General features: G+C 40.5%; 1 protein-coding gene across 5 annotated transcripts in view; it reads right to left on the reverse strand.

Moving 5' to 3' along the window:
* The window catches only part of lnx2a (ligand of numb-protein X 2a), a 112,643-nt gene that overhangs the window by 26,460 nt on the left and 61,711 nt on the right, over positions 1-24,472 (reverse strand). For all 5 annotated transcript variants that reach the window (XM_043692006.2, XM_087988195.1, XM_043692005.2 and 2 more), the window contains one exon: positions 19,257-19,501. In XM_043692006.2, coding sequence (XP_043547941.2) covers positions 19,257-19,501 — 245 coding nt within the window. The remainder of the gene's footprint in view (positions 1-19,256; positions 19,502-24,472) is intronic.

A 24,472-nucleotide genomic window follows, 5' to 3' on the forward strand; every position in this document is an offset into this window, starting at 1 on the left:
ATTCAACAAATATAAAATTAATTTTTCAGATACAACAAGCTGCTCAGCAATAATGATGCACTTATTGAGTAAAATTTTGTTTCTTTTAGATTAAGTCTGGACACTTGATTGGATTAGGTTTTTTGCCAGTTGATTATGTTTTTCTAAACTCATCATATACGTGTGCATAGGTTAAACATGAGTTCTGAATCTGATCTCAGACATTCCGGATTCTAACGTTAAGAGGCATAGCTAGAAGGCATCCAGAAGACACTAAACTATCTGCAACCCACTGCATCACTAAACTTTTGCTCATCACTCCCATCCACTCTTGGAGTTATCAGAGACCAGGCAAAAAAATAGCACCATACCAAGCAACACCATCCTCAAAGTTCTATTGAAGGCTATCCAGGACACAAGGATATTTATTTTCCTCAGGGATGACAACAGGAGGCCAACCTGACTGATGAAGCTAGTCTGCATAGAGGCAGTTGTGGGGATCAGCGTACTCCAGCACCTGTACCACTCCATATCTCTGCAACTTCCTCCAGCAACGAAACATCTCCCTATGGATATATAATTTCCTGTATTAGAAAACAGAACATTACAGCGCAGTACAGGACCTTTGGCTTTCGGTGTTGGGCCAACCTGTGAAATGAATCTGAAGCCTACACTATTCCATTATCATCAATTATATGTTTATCAAATGATCATTTAAATGCCCTTAAAGTTGGTGAGTCTACTCCTGTTGCAGGCAGGGTGTTCCATGCCCTTACTACTCCCTGACATTTGTCCATATTTATCACCCCTCAATTTAAAGCTATGTCTCCTCATGCTAGCCATCACCATCTGAGGAAAAAGGCTCTCGCTGTCCACCCTCTCTAATCCTCTGATCATATTGTATGTCTGTATTAAGTCACTTCTCAACCTTCTTCCCTCTAATGAAAACAGCCTCAAGTCCCTCAGCCTTTCCTCATAAGACCTGCCCTCCATACCAGGCAACATCCTGGTAAATCCTCTTTGCACCCTTTCCAATGCTTCCACATCCTTCCTGTAATGCTGCAACCAGAACCGTACTCAATATTCCAAGTGCGGCCATACTAGAGTTTTTTACAACTGCAACATGACCTCACGGCTCCAAAAAACAATCCCTCAACCAATAAAAGCCTTCTTAATAACCCAATCAACCTGGGTGGTAACCTTCAGGGATCTGTGCACATGGACACTGAGATCTCTCTGCTCATCTACACTACCAAGAATCTTACCATTAGCCTAGTACTCTGTATTCCTGCTACTCCTTCCCAACTGAATCACCTCACATTTTTTGCATTATACTCCATTTGCCACCTCTCAGCCCAGCTCTGCAGCTTACCTGTGTCCCTCCGTAACCTGCAACATCCTTCAGCACTGTCCACAGCTCCAGCGACCTTAGTGTCATCTGCAAATTTACTAATCACCTTTCTATACTCTCATCCAGGTCATTTATAAAAATGACAAATAGCAATGGCCCCAAAACAGATCCTTGCGGTACACCACTCGTAACTGAACACCAGAATGAACATTTCCCATCAATTGTCTTCTTTCAGTTAGACAATTTCTTATCCAAACCGCTAAATCACCCTCAGTCCTATGCCTCCATATTTTCTGCAATAATCTACCACAGGGAACCTTATCAAATGCTTTACTGAAATCCATATACACCACATCAACCGCTTTACCCTCATCCTGTTTGGTCACCTTCTCAAAGAACTCAATAAGGGCTGTGAGACATGACATGCCCTTCACAAAACTGTATTGACTATCCCTAATTAAATTATTCCTTTCCAGATGATTATAAATCCTATCTCTTATAATTCTTTCCAACACTTTACCCATAACTAAAGTAAGGCTCACTGGTCTATAATTACCAGGGTTGTCGCTGCTCCCCTTCTTGAATAAGGGGACATTGCTATTCTCCAGTCTTCTGGCACTATTCCTGTAGACAAGGACGACAAAAATCAAAGCTAAAGGTTCTGCAATCTCCTCCCTCCCTTCCCAGAGAATCTTAGGATAAACACCATCTGGCCCAGGGGACATATCTATTTTCACACTTTCCAGAATTGCCTCCTTATGAACTTCAATCCTGTCAATTTTAATAGCCTGTATCTCAGTATTCTCCACAACAGGGAATTTGTGTTGCAGACGTTTCGTCCCCTGTCTAGGTGACATCCTCAGTCCTTGGGAGCCTCCTATGATGTTTCCTCCGGCATTTATAACCACTATAAATGCCGGAGGAAACATCACAGAAGCGCTTTACAGGAGCTCCCAAACACTGAGGATGTCACCTAGACAGGGGATGAAACGTCTGCAACACAAATTCCCAGCTCGGCGAACAGAACCACAACAATGAGAACCCGAGCTACAAATCTTCTCACAAACTTTGAATTCTCCACAACAACATTGTCTTTGTCCAGTGTGAATACTGACGAAAAATATCCATTTAGTGACTCTCCTTTCTCCTCGGTCTCCAAGCACGATTTTCCACTACTGTCCTTGACTGGCCCTAATCTTACTCTAGTCATTTATTTATTACTGATATACCTATAGAACGCTTTAGGGTTTTCCTTGATCCTACCTGCCAAAGACTCTCATGTCCCCTCCTGGCTCTTCTTAGCTCTCTTTAGGTCCCTCCTCTCTACTGCACCATCCCTGTAGCCACATGTTGAACTCCTCTCTCTTCCTATTCCTCGCCTCGCTAGCATGTGGCACAGGTAACAAACCAGAGATAGCAATTCTGTTTGCTCTAGATCTAGAATTCCACCCTACTTCCTTGAATTTCTGCTTTACATCCCTTCCCTTTTCCTACCTATGTCATTGGTGCCTACTTGGTTCTCCTCCCCCTTAAGGATCCCGAAAACATGATCAGAGACATCATGGACCCTTTCACCTAGGAGGCAACACACCAACCGTGAGTCTCTCTCGTTCCCACAGAATCTCTTATCTGTCCCCCTAACTATGGAGTCCACAATGACTAATGCTCCAATAAGATTTGTACCACTGTCTCTTTGATACTTCATATCCTTATGAATGATTTAGCATTGCACGTTTGCCTTGGACAGAAGACTGTCACACACAAAATTAGGTGCCTGGGATCTTCATCAGATGCCTCATGTATAATCAATCTCTGTAACTTTCACTGCAGCTTCCAATGTAGCTCTACTGGCCCCACATTGGTACTGTCTCCCACACATCTACCAGGATACACACTTAAAACATAAAAAAAGATCTAAAACATTCAACAGCTTATGCACCAATGTTTCTGACCTTGTTTCACAACTAAGAGTGCATACACATTGAATAGCTTTTCACCAAAGGCTTGCACAGGGCAGGAAATGACCACTGAATGTGGTTTCAGGATGAACCCTTCCAGGCACATACATGATCTAACATCTTACTGGTTTTCATCAACTGTAGCTCTGTGATGATACAGACCATCTTTCATTAAGAAAACTTTGACACTTAACATGCCCATTCCACATTCCTCTTACAAAGAAGACTCCGAGACAATCTCAGCTCTAGGGACTGAAATCTCTACCTGTATCTATAAATGTAGGCATTGTGTTCATGTTCCATGCTAATGTAACACTTCCCTCCTTCAGGTGAAGAATGTGCTGTGGAATTATTGTGCACAATCTCTGTGGAAGTAAAGTCCAATTTTCATATTGACGATACCCTTCACTGTGTTGTGCGACACCATTACCATGCTAAATGGGACAGACTTCAATTGGAACTAGCAACTCAAAATTGGGTATCCATGAGGTAACGTGGGCCATCAAGAGGAGCACAATTATATTTAACCATAATTGTTCATCAAGCTCCCACTCTACTAAAAATGCCATCAACGTGGGAGATTAAATCTGATTCAATGAGGGGTGCAGGAGAGAATGTCAGGAACAACACCAGGTATACTTAAAAAAATGAGGTGTCTTCCTGGTGAAACTACACACAGGACAACTTGCAAGTCCAACAGAGGACGCAACATGAAATAGACAAGGCTAAACAATCCTACATGCAGGTTAGCTCTGCAATCCCTCCACATCCAGCATTCAATGGCAGCAGACAATTAAGAAATAACAGGAAGGATTCGCATTCTTAATGACAGAAGAGCCCAGCAATCAGTGTAAAAAATAAGGCTGACGCATTTGTATTCATCTTCAGCTGGAACTTTCAAGTGGATGATTCATCTTGGCTTCCTCCTGAGGTCCCCAGCACTATAGTTGTCAGCATTTGACCTTTTCAATTCATTCCACATGACATCAAGAAATGACAGAATGCACTAAATAACTGCTCTTTAAAAGCTCTAGGCCTGGACAACATTCCAACAATAGAACTGAAAATTTGTACTCAAGAACTAGCTGGGCCCCTAAACAAGCTTTTCCAGTACAGCTACAACACTGGCATGTGCCTAAGAATATGTAAAATTGTACAGGTATGTCATATCCACAATTAACAAGACAAAACTAACCCAACCAATTGTACCCCTGCCAATCCACGTTTGATCATCAATACAATGGTGAAAGGCTCATTGACAGTGCTATTAAGTGGCACTTGCTCAGCAATAAACTGCTCATCGGCCTTGGTGAAAGCTAAAGTGAACAACTCTCAGTTCATGATTTCATTACAGCCTTGATCCAAACTTGGATAAAAGAGCTAAACTCCAGAGGAGATGTGAGAAAGACTGCCTTTAACATCAGGCAGCATTTGACTGAAAATGGCATGAAGCAGCCATAGCAAAATTGAAGCCAATGGGAATAACTGGGAAAAATCTCCAGAAAGTGCATGAGTCTCAAAAAGTCTGAAGGCTGAAGAGCCAGTGTCATTGAATATTTTTAAGCTGGACGTAGACTGATTTTTTTCACACAACAAGAAATAAGATTATTAGGGATAGTTGGAAATGTGGTCAAAATACAAACCAATTGACCATGATCTTACTGAATGGCAGAGAGGTTTGGGGTGAGGGAGCTGATTGGGCAGCCGGTCAGGCAGCATCCAAGGAGCAGGAGAGTCGACGTTTCAAGCATAAGCTCATCACATTCCTGAAGAAGAGCTTATACTCAAAAAGTCGACTCTCCTGCTCTTTGGATGCTGCCTGACCGGTTGTGCCTTTCCAGCACCACATTTTTTGACTCTGATCTTTAACATCTGCATTTCTCACTGTCTCCTTGAAGGCCTGAATGGCCCAGTTCTGCTCCTCATTTGTATGTGCACACAAAGCTGGGAGAATGGTGTGAAAATGTGTATTTTGTCTTATAATTTGGAAAAAAGTTTGATTCAATTAAAAAAAATTGGAAAAAAGATATTTTTGGACTTTACATATTGCAACATGATGATTTGATAACACAATGCATAAATCATGTACATTTGGTTATTTTTCAATTCTCTGTGGAATTAATAAAAATGCAGATGTCTTAATGAGATTGTTGCCTCACTCTCAGCCAACAACTTTTCATTTCTGCATGATATAAATTTTTTTCCTGTCGATTTGTCACCTGATGGCCTGCCACCTGTCACTTACCCATCAGCAATGTGCTTGGAAATCAAACCAGGGTCAATGAGGAGTGTAGAAGAGCATGTCAAAAGAACTTGCTGAAACTATTAAGTAGGACTACATGCATGCTAATCAACAGAGCTAAAATAGCTCACAAGCAACAAATCTATAATAAAAATAATATTTTATTTATATAAGTATAATTATCATATGAAATGTCCCAAGATGTTTCACTGGAGTATTTTCAAAGAAATTATCAAGTTAGATGATTAGAGGTTGATCAGGAAAATCGAGGCTTTAAGTATTCTTGATTTGCTCATAGTAGGAGGGGTTTGGGGCAGATGGAAAGTATGATTTGATGGAGATGGGGAAGAACACTCTTAGTCTTCCTGGCTGACAAGCAGAACTACAAAAAAAAAGTAATTTACTGGATCTGACTGCTCTTTTCACCCTTACGCTGCTGGGTTCACTGAGACCTAGCTTTAAATTTAACTCACTGCCAAGATAGCAGGAACGAAATCTCACTGATTGCCTTCGGGGAGTGAAGACTCATGAAGTTTAAAAGAAAGGGATTTCTATGTTTGAAATAAACAATAACCAGATCTAAGATAATTAGCAAAAGAATTGGAGGCAACACCATAGGTTTTTACAAAATGAGTGGTTAAGATTTGAAATGCTCTGCCTAGTAAAACGGTAGATGGCTGTTCTACAGATGACTCCAAAAGTGAATTGGTTTATTACTTCATGGAGAAAAATACAGAAATTTTGCAAAGGAGCAAGATTAGCTTTGCTACTCTTTGAATGAGGTGATACAAATTCAGTGGACTAAAGAGCTTAATTTTGTGCTATTCCCATCCATATCAAACTGATTTATGGATTACAATTATATATCCATCTTTTCAGAATGGGTTACTTTGATACTCCAAAACATACTGCAGTCAAAACAGAAGTAGACGTATTTATGGTGAGACTTCGGTTTCATAAAAATACTGTTAAACTTTCCAATTGTCTTCTCACTCATCATGAGTTCTGGGGCTGAAATTCTCCCCAGAATTTGCAGCACAAAAAATTGGCCATTGGTTATGAGTGTCCTCTCATACATTTTCATCTAACTCCAAAAAAACACATGCTTCAGTCAGCAGTATGGTGGAAGTAAAACAAATAAAATATTACTATTATATTCCATCTACTGAAATGATTTCATACTTGATTGCATATTGTGCTGACAATTGAATTGATAGCAATCTAGATTTTTCCAGATTGAGAGTACTATACTAGATGATGCACCACAGATTTAGTACTGAACCATTTCTGATCAAGGATCATGAATAGTTAAGAATCTTATTATATTTTATGATAGGCATTTTAAAGTCTAAATTTTAGGCCTAAATAATGTGTCTTTAGTTTTTTTTATAGCTGAAGCACCAAACATTTTACTGGTAGCAGTAAACTCATGGTATATAGCACAGTGGCTCAAACAGGGCAGATACTTGGAGATTAGACAAGATTGAATCTCAGAACCGATAGTTACTCATTGCTGGTTATTGGAAAGCAAACAATGCTATTTGTAAAAAAATAACTTCACTGTTCATACTTGGCTAACCTACCATTAAAATTTATAGATGACCATAATTTGCTTTTAGTGCACATTGTTGTTACCATGCCAAATTAAGCATGAATAGTATTCAATAAGAAACTGTTAGAGTTGTGAAAACATTCTATGAAAGTAACATTTTTTATTGTCACATTACACGTTTGCAGTAATTAGTTTTTACAATGTCAACTCATATCCAATCTATCTATAGCTTGATATGTAATCAGGTGTTTTATATATAGGAATCCCTCTTCCATGGGATTCTACAACATGTTAATGGACAGAATTTATCCTGCATCTAAACCACACTATTGCTGATATTGAGTATGAAAATGGAAAAAAGATTCCATTGCTAGCATTCCTCAAGTTAGGATAAAACTCACTGTCTAAAGGGGTGGTAGAGATGAGAATCCTCAAAACATGTAAGCACTATTTAGATAAAGACTCAACCCACCATAGCATACAAGGCCAAGTGTTAGAAAATAGAATTAGAATAGATGGATGTTTGATGAATGGCATGGATGTTAGTAAGACTGATAATCATTGGAGTAAAAATTCCAAACTTGTATCTAGAATATCAAAAATGGTCTTTGGATTGACTCATGATAGAGGCCCACTTGTGCCAGAGGTACAAAGGGTCGGTTTCACTGGACATTTCTACAGGAATCACTGCCCCAATTGTTATGAGCTCTGATGTATGAATATGCAGGCCCAACAGCTATGTAATACAGCCATGAGAGATGAAATAAATCCTAATATGTTTTAAAAAGCTGCAGGTCACTTTTTAAAAGGTTGCTTAAAAATGAATAATTTTGCTTTAGAGTCATAGAGTTGTACAGCACAGAAACAGACCCTTCAGTCCAACTAATCCAAGCAGATCAGATAACTTAAATTAATCCTGTCCCATTTGCCATCATTTAGCCCATATCTTTCTAAACTCTTCCTATTCATGTACCCATTGAGATGCCTTTTAAATATTCTAATTGTACCCGCCTCGACCACTTCCTCTGGTAGCTTATTCCATACACATATCACCCTCTGTGTGAAAAGATTGTCCCTTAGGTTCCTTTTATATCTTGCCCTCTCACCTTAAACCTATGCCTTCCAGTTTTGGACTCCCCTAACTGGGAAAAAGACCTTAGCTATTCACCCTATTCATGCCCCTCATGATTTTATAAACCTCTATAAAGGTCACCCCTCAACGTCCAACTCTCCTGGGAAAACAGCCTCAACCTTGTACAATTAACCCTGCTACCTTGAGAACAATCACTCCTTTTGTCTTTCTTCTTCAGGAAACTGCAGAAAAGAATAATTGTAACGTAGTGAATATTTCATGGATAACTGTGAGTAATACATACAGTGTAATGATTTATCTATGCTCAGCCCCCACCTGATCATCAACTGACTAGAAATCCTTTGTTAGAGGTTGATGTAAATAGCCTTGTTTGCTATCTTTGATATTTTGCACCAGATACCAGTAAAGGTCCATGTGTGTCCAACTCTTGTCTTCTTTGCACAGCAATTGTTATGAAGCTGTAATGCTCTGCCAGCATAATTTTAGTCAAGTTTTTGATAAATGTATAGACTGCCAAATGTTGAAACTGTCCCCTTGGGTGGTTTGGAAGGATCCTTAAATATGGAAGTCTCAGTCTGTTATAATTTTCGCTTCTATGGGATGAGGTTGTCCAGTCTAGGTATACACAGCAATAGATGGGAAAATTCGAACAGGTTGCCTTGCGAAGTGTAGATAGTGATTCTTAACTTACACAAACTTTTCTTCCACTTACAAAACTAATTCCCTCTCTTTTCTTATGTAGACACTGGCAGCACACAACAAACCTTCACAAAGAGGCCAGACACTCTCACTCCACCTCTGAGAAGCAAGCCATTAAATCTTCATTGGTAAGGCTTCCACCAGCTTAGAGACATCCATCTCAATGTGTATTCCATCTTGATTAGACTCAGGAACACATTCTGGTGAGCACATCACTGAAATATTTGTGCAGCTAGCAGAGGAAGAACTTATCCAGATCTATGGCATTCTGAAAACTGCCAGAGAGCAGACACCTGCTCAGCTCCAGGCATAAAAGATCTCAAAGTCTTGGTCATTAATGACTTTGCCAAAGGCACAGGAATCACATGCATATTTGTCAGAGACAGTAAACTGGATCAGAGGATGAAGGAGTCCACCAACATTATCTGTACTGTGCTGGTTTCGGCAAGCATGCATCTGGCTGTGCCAATGCAGAGAGTGCCAATCATCATGGAGAGACAATATCAACTACTCAGTCTGCTAGATATATGCACAACTTTGCACTGGATTATTTTGGTCATAGGTGTTCTACATCAATGACAGGGTGAGAGAAGGTGAAGGACTTCAAACTCACTCCAGGTGTCCTTTCCTCTCAGAGATGGGATAGTGCCAGTGGGCACCCAGAGAGAAAAGAACTACAAATTAACTCCAGAGATTTTTTTCAGGACACTCCAGACGTAGCTGGGTCCTCCACCTCCTCCATGACTTTGCTGCTGCAGCCTGCAGAAGTTCAAGCTAAGAAAGATGAGCCTGCATTCGGGCATGAAGTATTTCTGAAGTTTTTTTGATGAAAGAAACAAACTATTCTATAGGATTGAATGTATTCATTAAACTGCTGTTTGTATCTTTCTTTATTAGTGAACATTCAGTTCTCTCCCAAACATGCAAGTTTCTGCCTGATAATTTGGCCCAAACTTGATATTGTGAGATCAATTTACCCAACTTAACAATATCAGCCAACTGTTTTGATTGGGATAGTTTCTTTCTCTCTTACAATTATTGCCTCGTAGCTTTCTTCAGATAATTCTTAACTTGTGTGGCACAATATTACAGTAATGAAATTTCCATATTTCTTCTTTATACATAATAGTAAGGGCATAGAAATTGGACAAAAATCACTTGCAACATCATGGTTTAATAAACAAAATATTGTCACGCATATTGGTTTCAAATAATACTTGCACATTGCAGTGTGCAGAAAGCTAAACTAAACCCAAAATGACACAAGAAATTTGCAAAGTAGCAAGTAAAATCAATTAAACATTAAATTTAATAACATAGGACATTGTGACCTACTTAATCATGTTTTAATGCAACAGATATTTCAAATCGAAGGCTTCACATTGTATGATTCCCATTAACTACTACACGTGAGTTTCTAGATATTGTTACAAAATACTGAGGAATTTTTCATGCATTTTTTTCTCAGTAACTGATATTGCTAATATCCAAAATAAAGACTTAAACAATTACACATTATGCATATTTATTCAATTCCCATTTGCAACAAGTTTTTGTGTAGAGTTCATCACAAAAACCTGAGCTTGTACTTGATAATTGTTCCCAAACCTGATTTAGTGAGCATAATTTATCCAATACCACAGAATGTATCAGTATAATTCAACCAGCTCTACTACTGAGATATTTTTATTTTCCTCACAGCATATTCTGTCCATTACCTTTTTCTCAAATAATTCTCAAATGAAAACACTGAATTTCAAAAGCTTTGCTCAGATATTATTTGTAAATTACTTTTGCTTTTAATAAGATAAACGCCTGTGTGTGATAGGAAAATTATTATTCTCATTAAATACCTGTTATCGATCTTATTTTTGTACAAAGTCTATTAAAAATATATAAGGGAAAGAGGGGTGAAGACAGAAACAGCTATTGTAGAATAAACAATAAAGAGAAAAAAAATGGTAATTCTCATATATTACTTGATAAATTGGATGCTTTATTGCCACAAAGGACAAGGATTTCCTGGCAGAACAATTTAAGGAGCTAGCAGCAGGAAAAGAAGTGTTTTAAACAGATAGCTAACCCCGAATGTAACAAGGAACAGGAAAACTACTTCTGAAGGGGAGGCAAGCTACAGACTTGAGGTCTCCAAAAAGAATAATCAATGTTGGGGATAAAAAAATCTATTGAATAATCAATAGTCACACCACAAACTTGAAAGACAGAAAATTGGATAAGAATCCCAATACCAGATCAAGTTAGTAGCAGAATTTCACAGATCTACACTGCATAAGGACTGAATCGTGTACGCTTCCAGAGACGGACTACTGTTGGTGAAACCCTGGCCAGATTCCATCATTAGGTAAAAACAAGGACTGCAGATGCTGGAAACCAGAGTCTAGATTAGAGTGGTGCTGGAAAAGCACAGCAGGTCAGGCAGTATCCAACAGCAGGATGCTGCCTGACCTGCTGTGCTTTTCTAGCACTACTCTAATCTAGACTCAGATTCCATCATTAATCAAGCAATAGCCCTAAATTGGGTTGCGAGGCTTAACTGGCTTGCTTGAGGGGTCTTATTTTGGTTGCTATATGCAAAAAAGTCTAAATTATTGTTTCAGTACTTGGTTGTCTATAAAACTCATTATAAGTAGTTGAATTAAAAGGTAACTATACGGTGATTTATCCACAATAATATCTTAATTTGGAAGGCCTGGAAATCAGTCACGGTTACATGATCAAAAAAGGAATAAGCGATCTATTTAATTTCTTCCTGCTAGATTTCTAACACCTTTGCGCAAACAAAGCCTCCTGATTTCACATTAAGTGACCTAACTCTTGGGTCGTCCAAGATAGCGGCGTACTGTTAGGATTGCATTTGCAGGGATCCATGCTGCAATAACAACCCGACAGAGCCAGAACCCGTCAAACATTTTACTGTGAGTAAAAACTCAGTAAAGGAGCTAGAAACCTGAAAAAAAATCTACTTACCTTTGTCTTTGCAGCTGGAGAATGCTGAAGAAAGGAGGAAGTTTGCCCAGGGCCAGGGCCACAGCCCATCCCTCTGAAGCAGTGGGCTTGCTTACTGACCAGACCCTAGTTGAGGAGCTGGCCAAATCTTGTGAGGTCCTGGGGAGGCAGATCCTGGAAAAAATTGAAGAGAAGCTAGGTCCTGGATCTGCTATGCTGCAAGAGTTGGGAAAAAGGACCGATAAACTCGAGCGCCGGGCTGCAGGAGTAGAGGCAGAGACTGACTCCTCCAAGAACCGGACTGAAGCCTTGGAAACACTGGTCCATGGTCTGTTGGAACTGGTAGACGATTTTGAAAACAGGGGCAGAAGAAAGAACCTGCATGTTGTTGGCATACCGGAGGAGACAGAAAGACAGAGGCTGGTGAAGTTCTTCCAGAAGTGGTTCCCGGGGTTCCTTGGTTTGGAGGTTGAGAAGGGAAGGATAAGAGCCCACCAGATCATGGCAAGAAAACCAGGTGCGGATCAGCAGCCACACCCTGTCCTGGTAAGGTCCTATCATTATAAAGACAAGCAGAGGGTCATGGAAGCCTCTAGAGCCCAGAGGAGGGACCAGACGACAGCTCCAGGGTCACATTTCTTTCAAGACTTCTCCTCAGCAGTGGTCTGGAAAAGGAAGTTTTATGATGGCATCAAGAGGAGGTTGAAAGAACTTGAGATCCAGTATTCTTTAAGATCTACAGCAGTGCTTTAGATCAATCGTAATGGATCCATACATTTGTTCGACTCGCAAGATAAAGCAAAGAACTTTGTGGACATGTTGACCTAAGTTGTACGGCCGAATAGGTGTAGAAGACAGAGCTGTTTGGGTTTGCTCTTCTTTAAAAAGGACTTGGTGGAGTCTCCATTCTGGTAATAAAGTTACGTGAAATAATGTCCGGGATGGAGAGAGTATTTATCTTTAATTTCTAAGTTATTATAAAGAGATGGGTGACATATTTACTTTTAGTTTACTTGTCTAGTGCTAACTCTCTACTGGGTAGTTGGTGTATGTGGTGCGACCCTAGCCGGTAGGAGCTGAGGGGGTGGTTGGGATGGTTAGTTGGATTTTAGGATGTGTAGATATCCCATATGAAGGGGGGGGGGGGGGGGGGGGGGTGGTAATTCCTCCAATCAGTGACTTTGGCTATTTTTTGTCTTTGTTTCTGCTGGACATCATTTTTGTAAGTTTTGTCAATTTGTTAGCTGCACTTATTTTACTCTGTTTAGTTTTTGGGTTTTGTGGATTCTTTTGCATTAAAGCTCAGCAATCTGTAGTTCAGGTTCTTCCTCTCTGGAGTCGAGATGGTGTTATGGAAGGTTATGGCCAAGGATGTGCACCTGGAATATTAAGGGGAGTCATTCACCTGTCAAGAGGAAGAAGGTACTTTCCAGCCTTAAAAGGTTGAATGTTGCCTTATTACAAGAAACACACTTGGATGATGCAGAGCATTTGAAGCTGCAACAGAATGGGTATGACTGGGTTTAATGCAGCAGTCCAGGAATTTTACTCTGAATTATACCAATCTGAAAGCTGTAAAAGTGGGTGGGTTATGATGGAGCCTTTTTTTTAAGGATTTGGACCTTCCAGAAGTGATCCCTAAACAAGAGTCTCTCTTCATTGCCTCATTGTTAAAGCAAGAGGTGCAGGAGGCTGTGAGGCATCTCCAGAATGGGAAGGTGCCGGGTCCTGACAGGCTCCTCAGTGAGTTCTATAAAGAATTTAAGTATATTGTCAGGGCTGATGCTTAGTATGTTTAATGATTCACATGATTGTGGCCTCCTCCTACAATCTCTAAGAGAGGCAAACATCTCTCATTCTTAAAAAAGGGAAGGCCCCGGAGGACTGTGCTTCCTATACACCCATTTCACTCCTGAATGTCCACTTCAAAATCCTATCCAAGACTCTGGCACTAAGGCTAAAACCGTACTGCCCTCCATCATTAAGGAAGACCAGACAGGGTTCATAAAAGGTCGTAGATCGACAGATAATGTCAGGAGATTACTTAACATGATCCAAGTATGTCAACAGTAATTGGTACAGGGACTGGTGAGCTCCTTAGATGTGGAAAAGGCATTTGACACGGTTGAGTGGCCATATGTTTTCCATACTTTGAGGCAGTTTAACCTGGGAAAGACCTTCATCAGGTGCTGGAGGTTTTGTATCGTGATCCTCGTGCTGCGGTCTGCACCAATGGTATACAGTCAAGCAATTTTAATATTTGTAGGGGCAGTCAACAAGGCTGTCCCTTGTCACCATTGCTTTTCACATTGGTGATCGAGTTGCTGGGGGAGGCAATACGCAGGGATCCCAATATAACCACTCCAGAAGTGGAGACAATGTCACAGAAGATCGTACTGTATGCAGATGTCGTTCTTGTCTTCTTATCAAACCCAAAAGTCTCAGTGCCACACCTGATACAATGCACCAATTTATTTGGCGACTTCTCAGGTTATAAGACAATTTTGCGAAGTCAGAGGCCATGCCCATGGGTGGTCTCCCAAGAGTGCCTGATCCTGAGGGCGAATCTCGGTTCCCTTTTAGATGGTCGCAGGAGGGCTTTCTCTACTTTTGATCGGTTATTTAAAGCCAATTTTGCCCATTTATTTGACAGAATCAAACAGAACCTTCATAGATGGGAGGTGCTTCCGACCTCTTGGTTAGGTCAGATAGCCCTCATTAAAATGAACATTCTGCTCCACCTGTTGTATCCTATGTGATGCTTCCTCTGCTTTTTAATAAACAAATATTTAGAAGACTGAACGGCTGGGTTAGTTCTTTTATCTGGTATCGCAATTCCACATGATCACCTCAGGGTGTCAGCCATTTATGTGACTGACAAATGTGGTTAGAGATTATTTGATGTAGGACTATGAAATTCATTGCTTGTTGTTGGAGAACTTTAATGTTTTAAAGTATTTTTATTCATTTATTTGTGGTTTATTTATTTATTGTCATGTATTTTCACAGTATTTGTCACAAATACATGTCACAAAAGTGTTGCATAATGTTGCTTCTCTCTGGCGTCATCTTAAGACACAGAAATAAACAGGACAGAAAGATAGAAAAACAAAGAAATAAAGTTAAAAGTTCAAGTTGAAAGAATTAAAATATAGAATTCATTTTTCAATATGATCAAATCTGCCGCAAACATTTGGAACTTCATTTTACCAAACCCTGTTTTATTTTATCTCTGCATGTGTGCTGAGGACTGTCCATGATGGATACTGGGTCATTTGGCATAGTTAGTGTAAAGAAAAGTCTAGTAGATAGGGTACATCAGCTGATATGAGCTGGGGAGGGGACGTGAACATGGGAGGAATGTTATTTGTCCTTTTAAAAATTAAACTTCAGCATAGTCCTGTAATCTAGGGAAAGTCTTCCATGCAGTCCACCTGCATACCTCGCAGCCTTTACTCTTGTTCTGGAGTAATTTGGCCTTTCTCCCAAGGAACTGCACAAATTCAGAACAAAAATCTGATCTCTCAAGCCATCATCTCATGGATCATGGATCAGGAGATGTCTTGACTTTGAATTCTCGACCCAGGAGTGAAAACCCAGGCCCAGTTTTGAGAGGAGTTGAAATAAAGCAGGAATATTCAGTTATCTTGCACTGGCAGGAGGGTCTCCAGTAATACATTCACCATGAATGACAGCTTGGGGTTAGAGGTTATCAGGTTGTGAAAGAAAAAGATTGGAAGTAAACTCATTGGAGCAATGAATTATTTATTGACTTATTCTAAGAGAATACTACATAAAGAACATATGAAGAAGATTCATGATATGCTACTAGTGGCTGAGAGCTGGGTTCTAAATTGGGTGAATAAAACATAGCTTTAAAATTGATGTTTTTAGTTTCATTTTTGAGTTCTGTAAATGTAAGCGGGAGGTCTGGGCAGCTGTTTCTTAATATGCATTTCAATGAGTTGATTAAATCCTTCAGGGGAACAGTTCAGTGCAATAGGAAAAGATGGCATGAGTGAAAAATATAGCTGCTGTTGTCTGTTGATAGGAATTCAGTCCATTAAATGGTTGCTATCCGCAGGGGACAGGGCATCGACTTTTGGTGGACAACAAGAAATGTAGACTCCAGTTGCATGTACTGTACCACAAAAGATCCCATGATCAGAATAGATGAATGAATGAGAAAAACGGTCTGGGGTCACAAGTATGCAGATAGTGAATCAGTGGATAACGAGGGGTGAATATATAAAAGAACAATAATATCCAGAAACAATTAAGGAGTGTGCCTGCTCATTCAGACAGAAAGGTTCAAAACAGCAGAACAGTTAGGGGTGGGGAAAAAGTCCTTAACTGCTTAGAAGGAAACTCCAGAGGAGAAAACGGTGGAAGACATGAGCTTAAGGATCCCATGTTAAGGAACCCTTAGCTGTTCAATTAAGTGTCTTAGAACTAGAGATCAATTAAAGAATATAGCATTGAGTGAATATAGAAATTTGCTGAAAAGAAATAATTACATCCATAGCTTCCAAGTGAACAGGGAACTTTGAAATAGAGACATGGCCACCCTTCACTGAGATTTGAGTGTCTGTAAGTTAGTTGTTGAGGGTATAAGAGTTTGAATCTATATTTCTGATATTTCTAATAAGACCATTTCAAATAATTCTAGCATAGTCAAGTTCGTGATTTTTTTTTGCCCGTGTAATAAGCTTTTATGTTTTCTTTTTAAAATGCAATCTCTTGTGATTATTTTCAATAACTCACCACTATTGTAAACAAAATAGAAACTATGGTCAATTAAACCAGGTCACATTCTGGGATCCAGATTGTTCAGTATTACCATTGGGATCAGTGCTAGGACCCTTGCTGTTTGTTATGTACATTAGGCAAGTGGATGTGAATGCAGAAGATATAGTTAGTAAGTTTGCAGATACAGGAACATTGGTAGCATTGTTGATAGTGAGAAAGATGGTCTCAGTATAGAGTCTGAGGTGATGAATTTTGGGAGATCTAATAAGGGAAGGATATACACAATGAATGGTAAGTCATTGGGAATACTGAGGAACATCATGACTTTGGTGTACAAGTCCATAGATCCCTGAAGGTGTTAGCACAGGTACATAAAATGGCGAAGAAGGTATATGGGATGCTTGAGGAGAAAGTGAGGTCTGCAGATGCTGGAGATCAGAGCTGAAAATGTGTTGCTGGAAAAGCGCAGCAGGTCAGGCAGCATCCAAGGAACAGGAGAATCGACGTTTCGGGCATAAGCCCTTCTTCAGGAATGAGGAAAGTGTGTCCAGCAGGCTAAGATAAAAGGTAGGGAGGAGGGACTTGGGGGAGGGGAGGGTTGGGCTACGGGGTGGTTGGGTTGGTTGGTCCGGGTATCCTAGAGGTGTTCTCTGAATCGTTCCGCAAGTAGGCGGCCTGTGTCCCCAATATAGAGGAGGCCACATCGGGTGCAGCGGATGCAATAGATGATGTGTGTGGAGGTGGAGGTGAATTTGTGGCGGATATGGAAGTGTCCCTTGGGTCCTTGGAGGGAAGTAAGAGGGGAGGTGTGGGCACAAGTTTTGCATCTCTTGCGGTTGCAGGGGAAGGTGCCGGGAGTGGAGGTTGGGTTGGTGGGGGGTGTGGACCTGACCTGACCCACCAACCCAACCTCCACTCCCGGACCAACCAACCCAACCACCCCGTAGCCAACACTTTAACTCCCCCTCCCACTCCACCAAGGACATGCAGGTCCTTGGACTCCTCCATCGCCAGACCATGGCAACACGACGGTTAGAGGAAGAGCGCCTCATCTTCTGCCTAGGAACCCTCCAACCACAAGGGATGAACTCAGATTTCTCCAGTTTCCTCATTTCCCCTCCCCCCACCTTGTCTCAGTCAAATCCCTCGAACTCAGCACCGCCTTCCTAACCTGCAATCTTCTTCCTGACCTCTCCGCCCCCACCCCACTCTGGCCTATCACCCTCACCTTGACCTCCCTCCACCTATCGCAATTCCAACGCCCCTCCCCAAGTCCCTACTCCCTACCTTTTATCTTAGCCTGATGGACACACTTTCCTCATTCCTGAAGAAGGGCTTATGCCCGAAACGTCGATTCTCCTGTTCCTTGGATGCTGCCTGACCTGCTGCGCTTTTCCAGCAACACATTTTCAGCTCTTCACCAGAGCATAGAATATAAGAGCAAGGAAGTCTCCTTACAACTTTATAAGACATTGATTATCCACAGATGGAATCTTCTGTGCAGTTCTGGTCACCGCACTATCAGAAGGATGATTGAGGGATACAAAATTATGAATGCCACAGACAGCTTAGATCTTGAGAATCTCTTTCCCATGGCAGACATGTCTAAGACCAGAAGGCATAAGTTTAAGGTGAGGAGTAAATAGCTTAGACGGATTTGAGGAAAATCTTTTTCACCCAAAGGATGGTAGAAATGTGGAATGCACTGCCTGAGTGGTGGAGGCAACATATTTAAGATCATCTGGATGAGCAGCTAAAATTCCAGGCCATTGTAGGCCATGGACCAAGCACAGGTAAGTGAGATTAGTATAGTTTGTGATGGTTGGTTGGCATTCACATAGCGGGCTAAAGAGCCTATTTCTATACTGTATGACAACACTGTGATTCTGCGACCATTAACTTGGTTCATAACATAATATATATATAGCGTATCTGTGAATTGGCTTTCTTATTGCTGTATTAAGTAAATAGGGAAAGGTGCCTGAGGTTAAAAGTATAAGTTACTCATAAAGATTTTGTTAGGCAATGAAATATTTAGCTTTATGTTTTGTAAACAATTTAAAGACGTAATCTTATTGCATCATTTTTTTTTTCAGCTATTAACTGGAAGTTCAAATTTGTCTGTAAAAGTTATTAACCTCTGCAAGGGTCATATAAAAAGTTAATGCCCCTGCTGAACATTTCTGCCAGGATTTCCACTGACCTTTGACTAAAATTATGCTAGTAATTAAGACAATTCCACTGCTGACATCAAATGTTTGGTAGAATATACATGCGCTGCTAAAACTTCATAGTGATGTCTGGACAGCCAGTGCAAATTTGAAGAGTTTTCCAGCTCAAAAATATTAAGTACCATTACTTGGCTAATTGGGTACAAGAAGTAAAATCACAGCTAGGATTCAAAATACATGCATTGATAAAATTAAAATTGATAACAAAATTTACTGCATTATTTAGTCATAACTGCAAATTGCCACTTAAATGTGGTCAATACTCTACTGAATATAATTTTTACATATTCAGAAATTGGAGTACAGAAAGCCCATCAGCTCTTTAATCTCAACAAAATGAAAAGAATATAAAATGAATGGTAAAACTTTGGTTCTAAATTAACTAAAATGGCTTTAATTAGCAATTAAAATCTGCAACTGCTTGGCAATACTCACTGTTTTCCTCTGTGTTTCCTTCAAAGACAGGATTCTCTCTGCTTTGCTCATCTGCACAAGTGGATGCTGCTGAAGCAACACTGAAATGGCAACACTGGGATACAGTCTTAAATTGGTCTGCATCTGATGATTCATTCTTTGGTTGCCCTGCCACAGTGGAATTGCTGTCCTTTCCAATCTCAGTTTGTAACCTGCAAGATCTGCGTACCTGTAAAGCAGCTCTATGGTTTAATGCTCCATGACACCTAAAAAGAGTAGACCAAAAAAATTTCAGTCAGTTTTTGAAAGGTGGGAAATGCTGAAAAGCACAGAGTCTCTGAAATTTAAAAGATAAACATGAACTGTAAGGGGCAGAGCAATCAATAAATTGGTTTAAAATTATATTGCGCAACCCATTTCATTGCGATGGCCAAAGTGAAAATACAATAGAGTCAACTAGAATTGTTAGTTTGTAAGTTCTAAGTACCTGCAGGTCTGCCTCCAGCTCAATGATTTGGAGCCAAAGCTACTCCAGCCGCAATATTTAATTCAGATATGCTGGCCCTGGGTTATACTGGCATCCAGAAGCCCCCACATCCTGCAACCACAAAGTAGCACTTCTCCTGCCATTCTTAATGTTTTAATGAACTGCTTAATCATTATATTTAATTATTTGCTGCTTCTTTTTGTAAGTTTTATTGATCTTACTTCCTATTCTATAATACTAGAGCGCCCCCTCCGCCAAGGATAGGTCCTCAACCCCCTTCTGTACTCCCTGTACACCCACAAATGTGTTGCCGAATTCCAAATGAACACCATCTACAAGCTTGCTGACAACACCACCATAGTACGACAGATATCTAACAACGACAAGTCAAAATACAGAAGGGAAATAGAGGGTTTGGTGACATGGTACAATGAGAACAACCTCTCTCTCAATGTCAGCAAAACTGATCATTGATTTCAGAAAGAGAGGAGGAGAACACCCCCCCCCTCTACATCAATGGAACTGAGGTTGAGAGGGTGGACAGTGTCAAGTTCCTCTGAATGACAATAACTGACAATCTGTCCTGGACTTCCCATGTAGATGCGACAGTCAAGATGTCACAACAATGCCTCTTCTTTCTCAGGCAGCTCATTAAATTTGCCATGTCCATAAGGACCCTCACAAACTTCCAGAGATGAGCAATTGAAAGCATACTGTCCAGGTAGATAACGGCCTGGTATGGCAACTGTTCTGTCCAGGACCGTAAGGTGGCGTGCACAGCCTGGATCATCATGGAAGCCAACCTTCCATTCATGGACTCCACTTACATGGCTCAATGCTGCAGGAAGGCTGCCAAATTCATCAAAGGCACATCACATCTCGGCAATGATCTCTACAACCTCTTCCATCTCGGCAATGATCTCTACAACCTCTTCCATCAGGCAGAAGATAAAGAAGTCTGAACACACGCACCAGCAGATTCAAGAACAGCTTCTTCCTGGCTGTTATGATGATAAATGGCCTCAAATAATGCTGATCTTGCTAGTGTTGATCTCGCCTAGCGCACAACCGTGCAATGTAAGCTGTATACTTCTATCTAAGTCTTTTTGCTCTGTACATCCTTGCTTACAATGATCTGCCTGTACTGTTCGTAATCAAAGCTTTGCTCAGTACTTTGGTACATGTGACAATAAATCAATCAATCAAATCTATTTTAAGCCTTAGGAATAGAATAGACCATAACCACTTCCTAGATACTCACCAACAGCTAGCTTTTTTTCCCTGCAGTAGAGTAAGAACCTCCTACAGACTGAAAAAAATAATAAAATACAAAGGAGTACTTCATTCCCCTTCTCCCTTAACTTGCACTGAGGTGCTATCTATATATTCTGAGTCAGCTCAGTCACAGGTACAGGAAAACTAGTCAAAGTTGGTTTCCTTGGTTAACTGATATCAGCTGCTCGCAAGTAGAAAATTTGAAAAACCTGCTCAAGTCTGGATGGAATTTAGAATTTAAACAGTAAATTACTGCTAAATAGTTAAATATGAGAGACAATCAAAATTAGAATCTTAGAAATAGATTAAGATTCCCCCCACTCATCCAATTCTTAATACTCTGATCAGTTGCATTCAGTAATCTCTTATGATCACAGAATCTTAGAATAGTACAACACAGGAGGTTATTATTTGGCCCTTCAGGCAGAATCTTTGTTTTTGGAGATTATTTCACTCAGAACAGGTTAGGGGTCACTGGCGAGCATTTCATGGTCACAGTTAATTGAAGAAGAAAAAGACTGAAACAAGCTCCATGCAGAAATTAACTCCTCTGCTGAAAGGCAACTATACTGAATTGGGGAGGTGGGGACTCAGAAGTCAAGAGGTTTGTGTGTGCAGTTAGAACTCAGAGAAGTTCGAGCAATTAGTATGCAGCTTAGTGTTGGAGTCAGGGCTCTGGAAAAGTCCTGGTATCCATGGGGAATCAGAAGAAGCCATGTGTCACCAGTAGTTCAGTGCAGCATAAAGTGAGGGTTGAAAGCTCAGAAGTAGTAAATCCTTTGTAAAGCTTAGCCAGGTTAGAGAACAGATAACAAACTCATGGATATTACTGGCTCCTTAAAGCTCAGTTGCAGTTGCCAACGCACAGTGGACAGGAAGGATGAAAGAACATCGAAATCTCCTTGGATGCACATGTGTCAATGTTATATAAAATCAAGCACTGTCCACATTGTACTATATTAATGCTGTCTTTTTGCACGCGTTATGTTTTTTGATTCATCCTGTTTCTCTTCCACCCAACCTTGAAGGACACTGATCATCAGAGGTGCTTATAGGTACAATCACGTGCCTGGAGCACTCAGGATGCTGGTCTCTGCTGCCCTGTGAGAGGAACATAATCTCTGGGAAGCATGACCTTAAGTGAGATGCATGCATTTGATGTGTGCCTCAACACACTGTCTCTGCAGTAGATAATGCATCTTGCCCTCTTGTGTTTGAGAAAAGTATGCACATCTCCCATATGCTCCTGCATAATTCCATATTGATCTTGCCATCCCTGAAACAGCCTGGGAAACCTTTGTCGTACTTCCTTTGGTCTGCTGAAGTTGCTTGGACCAGGAGATAATCGGAGCATTGAATTTTCTTTTATTCATTTATAAGAGGATGGCTCAGTGGTTAGCACTGCTACCTCACCAGGAACCCAGGTTGGATTCCAGCCTTGGGTGACTGCCTGTGTGGAGTTGTATGTTCTCCCTGTGTCTGTGTGGGCTTCTGCCAGGTGCTCCAGTTTCCTCCCATAGTCCAAAGATGTGCAGGTTAGGTGGATTGTCCATACTAAATTGTCTGCAATATTTAGGGATGTGCAGGCTAAGTGGATTAGCCATGATAAATGTGGAAGTGTGGGATAGACTGGGTCTGGATGGGATGCTTGGTCTATTTAGCCTCCATCTGCACTGCAGGGATTCGAAGTTAAAACAAGTTTAAGATGGAAGCTCATTGGCTGTGCAAGCACTTAATTGCCCATTCCTAGCTTCCTGTAAGAAGGTGGTGATGAGCTACTTCCTTGAACAGCTCAGACCATTTGTTCTAGGTACACCCATAATGCTGAATGCCAAATGAGAGAGAATAAATTCTAAATGTTAAAAATCAAGCACTCTTTTCAAGGCAGAGTGTCACTGCCACAGCCATCTCCTAGTTCTGACTGTTCACATCTGTTAGTCCACAGTTATTTGTTCTTAAATTCAGGTATCATTAAGTACTTTTGGGCTTGACTGTCACATTTCACTTGTGCCCTGGCTTCTTCAGCAGCTGTATTATCAGATTCGCTTCCCTTTGCATCTACGTCAGACTTCCCTTCTTCCTTGTCTGAGGATGGTCCATTTACCTCTCCGCTGAATTGTGACCCTGGTGCTGAACCAGACAAGTTGTTTGTTGTATGCTATAGAATCTTGGAGATTACTGGAATATTCTTCCTGACTGGACCAAGCAAATTCAGTAGACCAAAGGTTTACCAAGCTGTTTCCAGGATGGCAGGACTGACACATGAAGAGAAACTGGAATGGTTAGGACTGTACTCACTGGAGAGTTTAGAAGAATCTTGAGAAACCTATAACATTCTAACAAGGCTGGACACAGTAAATGTAGAAAGGGTGTTCACGATGATCAGGGGAGTCTACAATCAGGGGTCACAGTCCAAGGATGTGGGTAGCCCACCTAGGACTGAGATGAGGAGAAATTTCTTCGCCCATAAAATGGTGAGCATATGAAATTCTCTACCACACAAAGCAGTTAGGGCCAAAATACTTAATGCTTTCAAGGAGTTAGATGTAGTTCTTCCACATAAATCAATCACTAACATTTACGACCAGTCCATAGTTCTCTGAACCAGTCAAATATTAGCAAATTTGGCAGGCTGACAATGTATTTTTATATTTGATAATTTACGACATAGAAAAGTAACTTTTGTAAAGAAGCTTTGCACATTTGAAATAATAAAATTGATTCTCTTGATCCAGTAGAATTGGACAATTCCACAAACTAAATTAAATATGCTCCATTGAGAATGTCTACAAGGACATAATTATTTCAAATCACAACAGATTTCAGGTGGCATGAATATAAAATGTTCTGACAGGCCTAAACACAGGATCTGTTAGCTCCTGGCCAGCAGCTGATCAGCCACATCTCTGAAATGAGTGAACAGAAATTGGGAAAGCCAGAGCCTAGCAATCAGCACCAAAAGGAGATTGTTGTGCAGGATTTTGGGAGGGACTTGTGAGAAAGAAGGAAAGACAGTTTGAGGTGGGGAAGAATCATAACTTTCCAGCTGTAAGGCCTAGCACAGCGTTCCAAAAACCTTAATAACCCAATAGTGTACATGAAATGATTTTAATAACATGGCTTTTCAGTATAGTGCAGAAAAACTATAAATATCAGCATACATGAAACAACTTAAAATGCATATAATCAAATCTTAAGCATCATATAAAACTTGCAACATACATTTCAAGAATTTTGTGAAATACTTGCAAATGCTGCTTGAGTCCTTCCAAATTTTGTCCACATACTCAACTCTACTTTGTGTGTACGAGGCAAGTTAGGATGTCTGGCTTGGTTGCCAACCACTTCCTCAATATGGGCATACAATTTGAAGTGGTCCTGTATCCCAATCTACTAATTGAATTCATTTACTTGGTCATTTTCCTCCCTCTCTTTCCTCCTCTTGCACAGCATTAACATTTTCCAACTAAGTCAG

The sequence above is a fragment of the Chiloscyllium plagiosum genome, unplaced genomic scaffold (genome assembly GCF_037043375.1).
Source record: "Chiloscyllium plagiosum isolate Xiang-an unplaced genomic scaffold, Cpla_swu_hap1 HiC_scaffold_6, whole genome shotgun sequence".
In the NCBI taxonomy this organism is placed as follows: Eukaryota; Metazoa; Chordata; class Chondrichthyes; order Orectolobiformes; family Hemiscylliidae; genus Chiloscyllium; species Chiloscyllium plagiosum.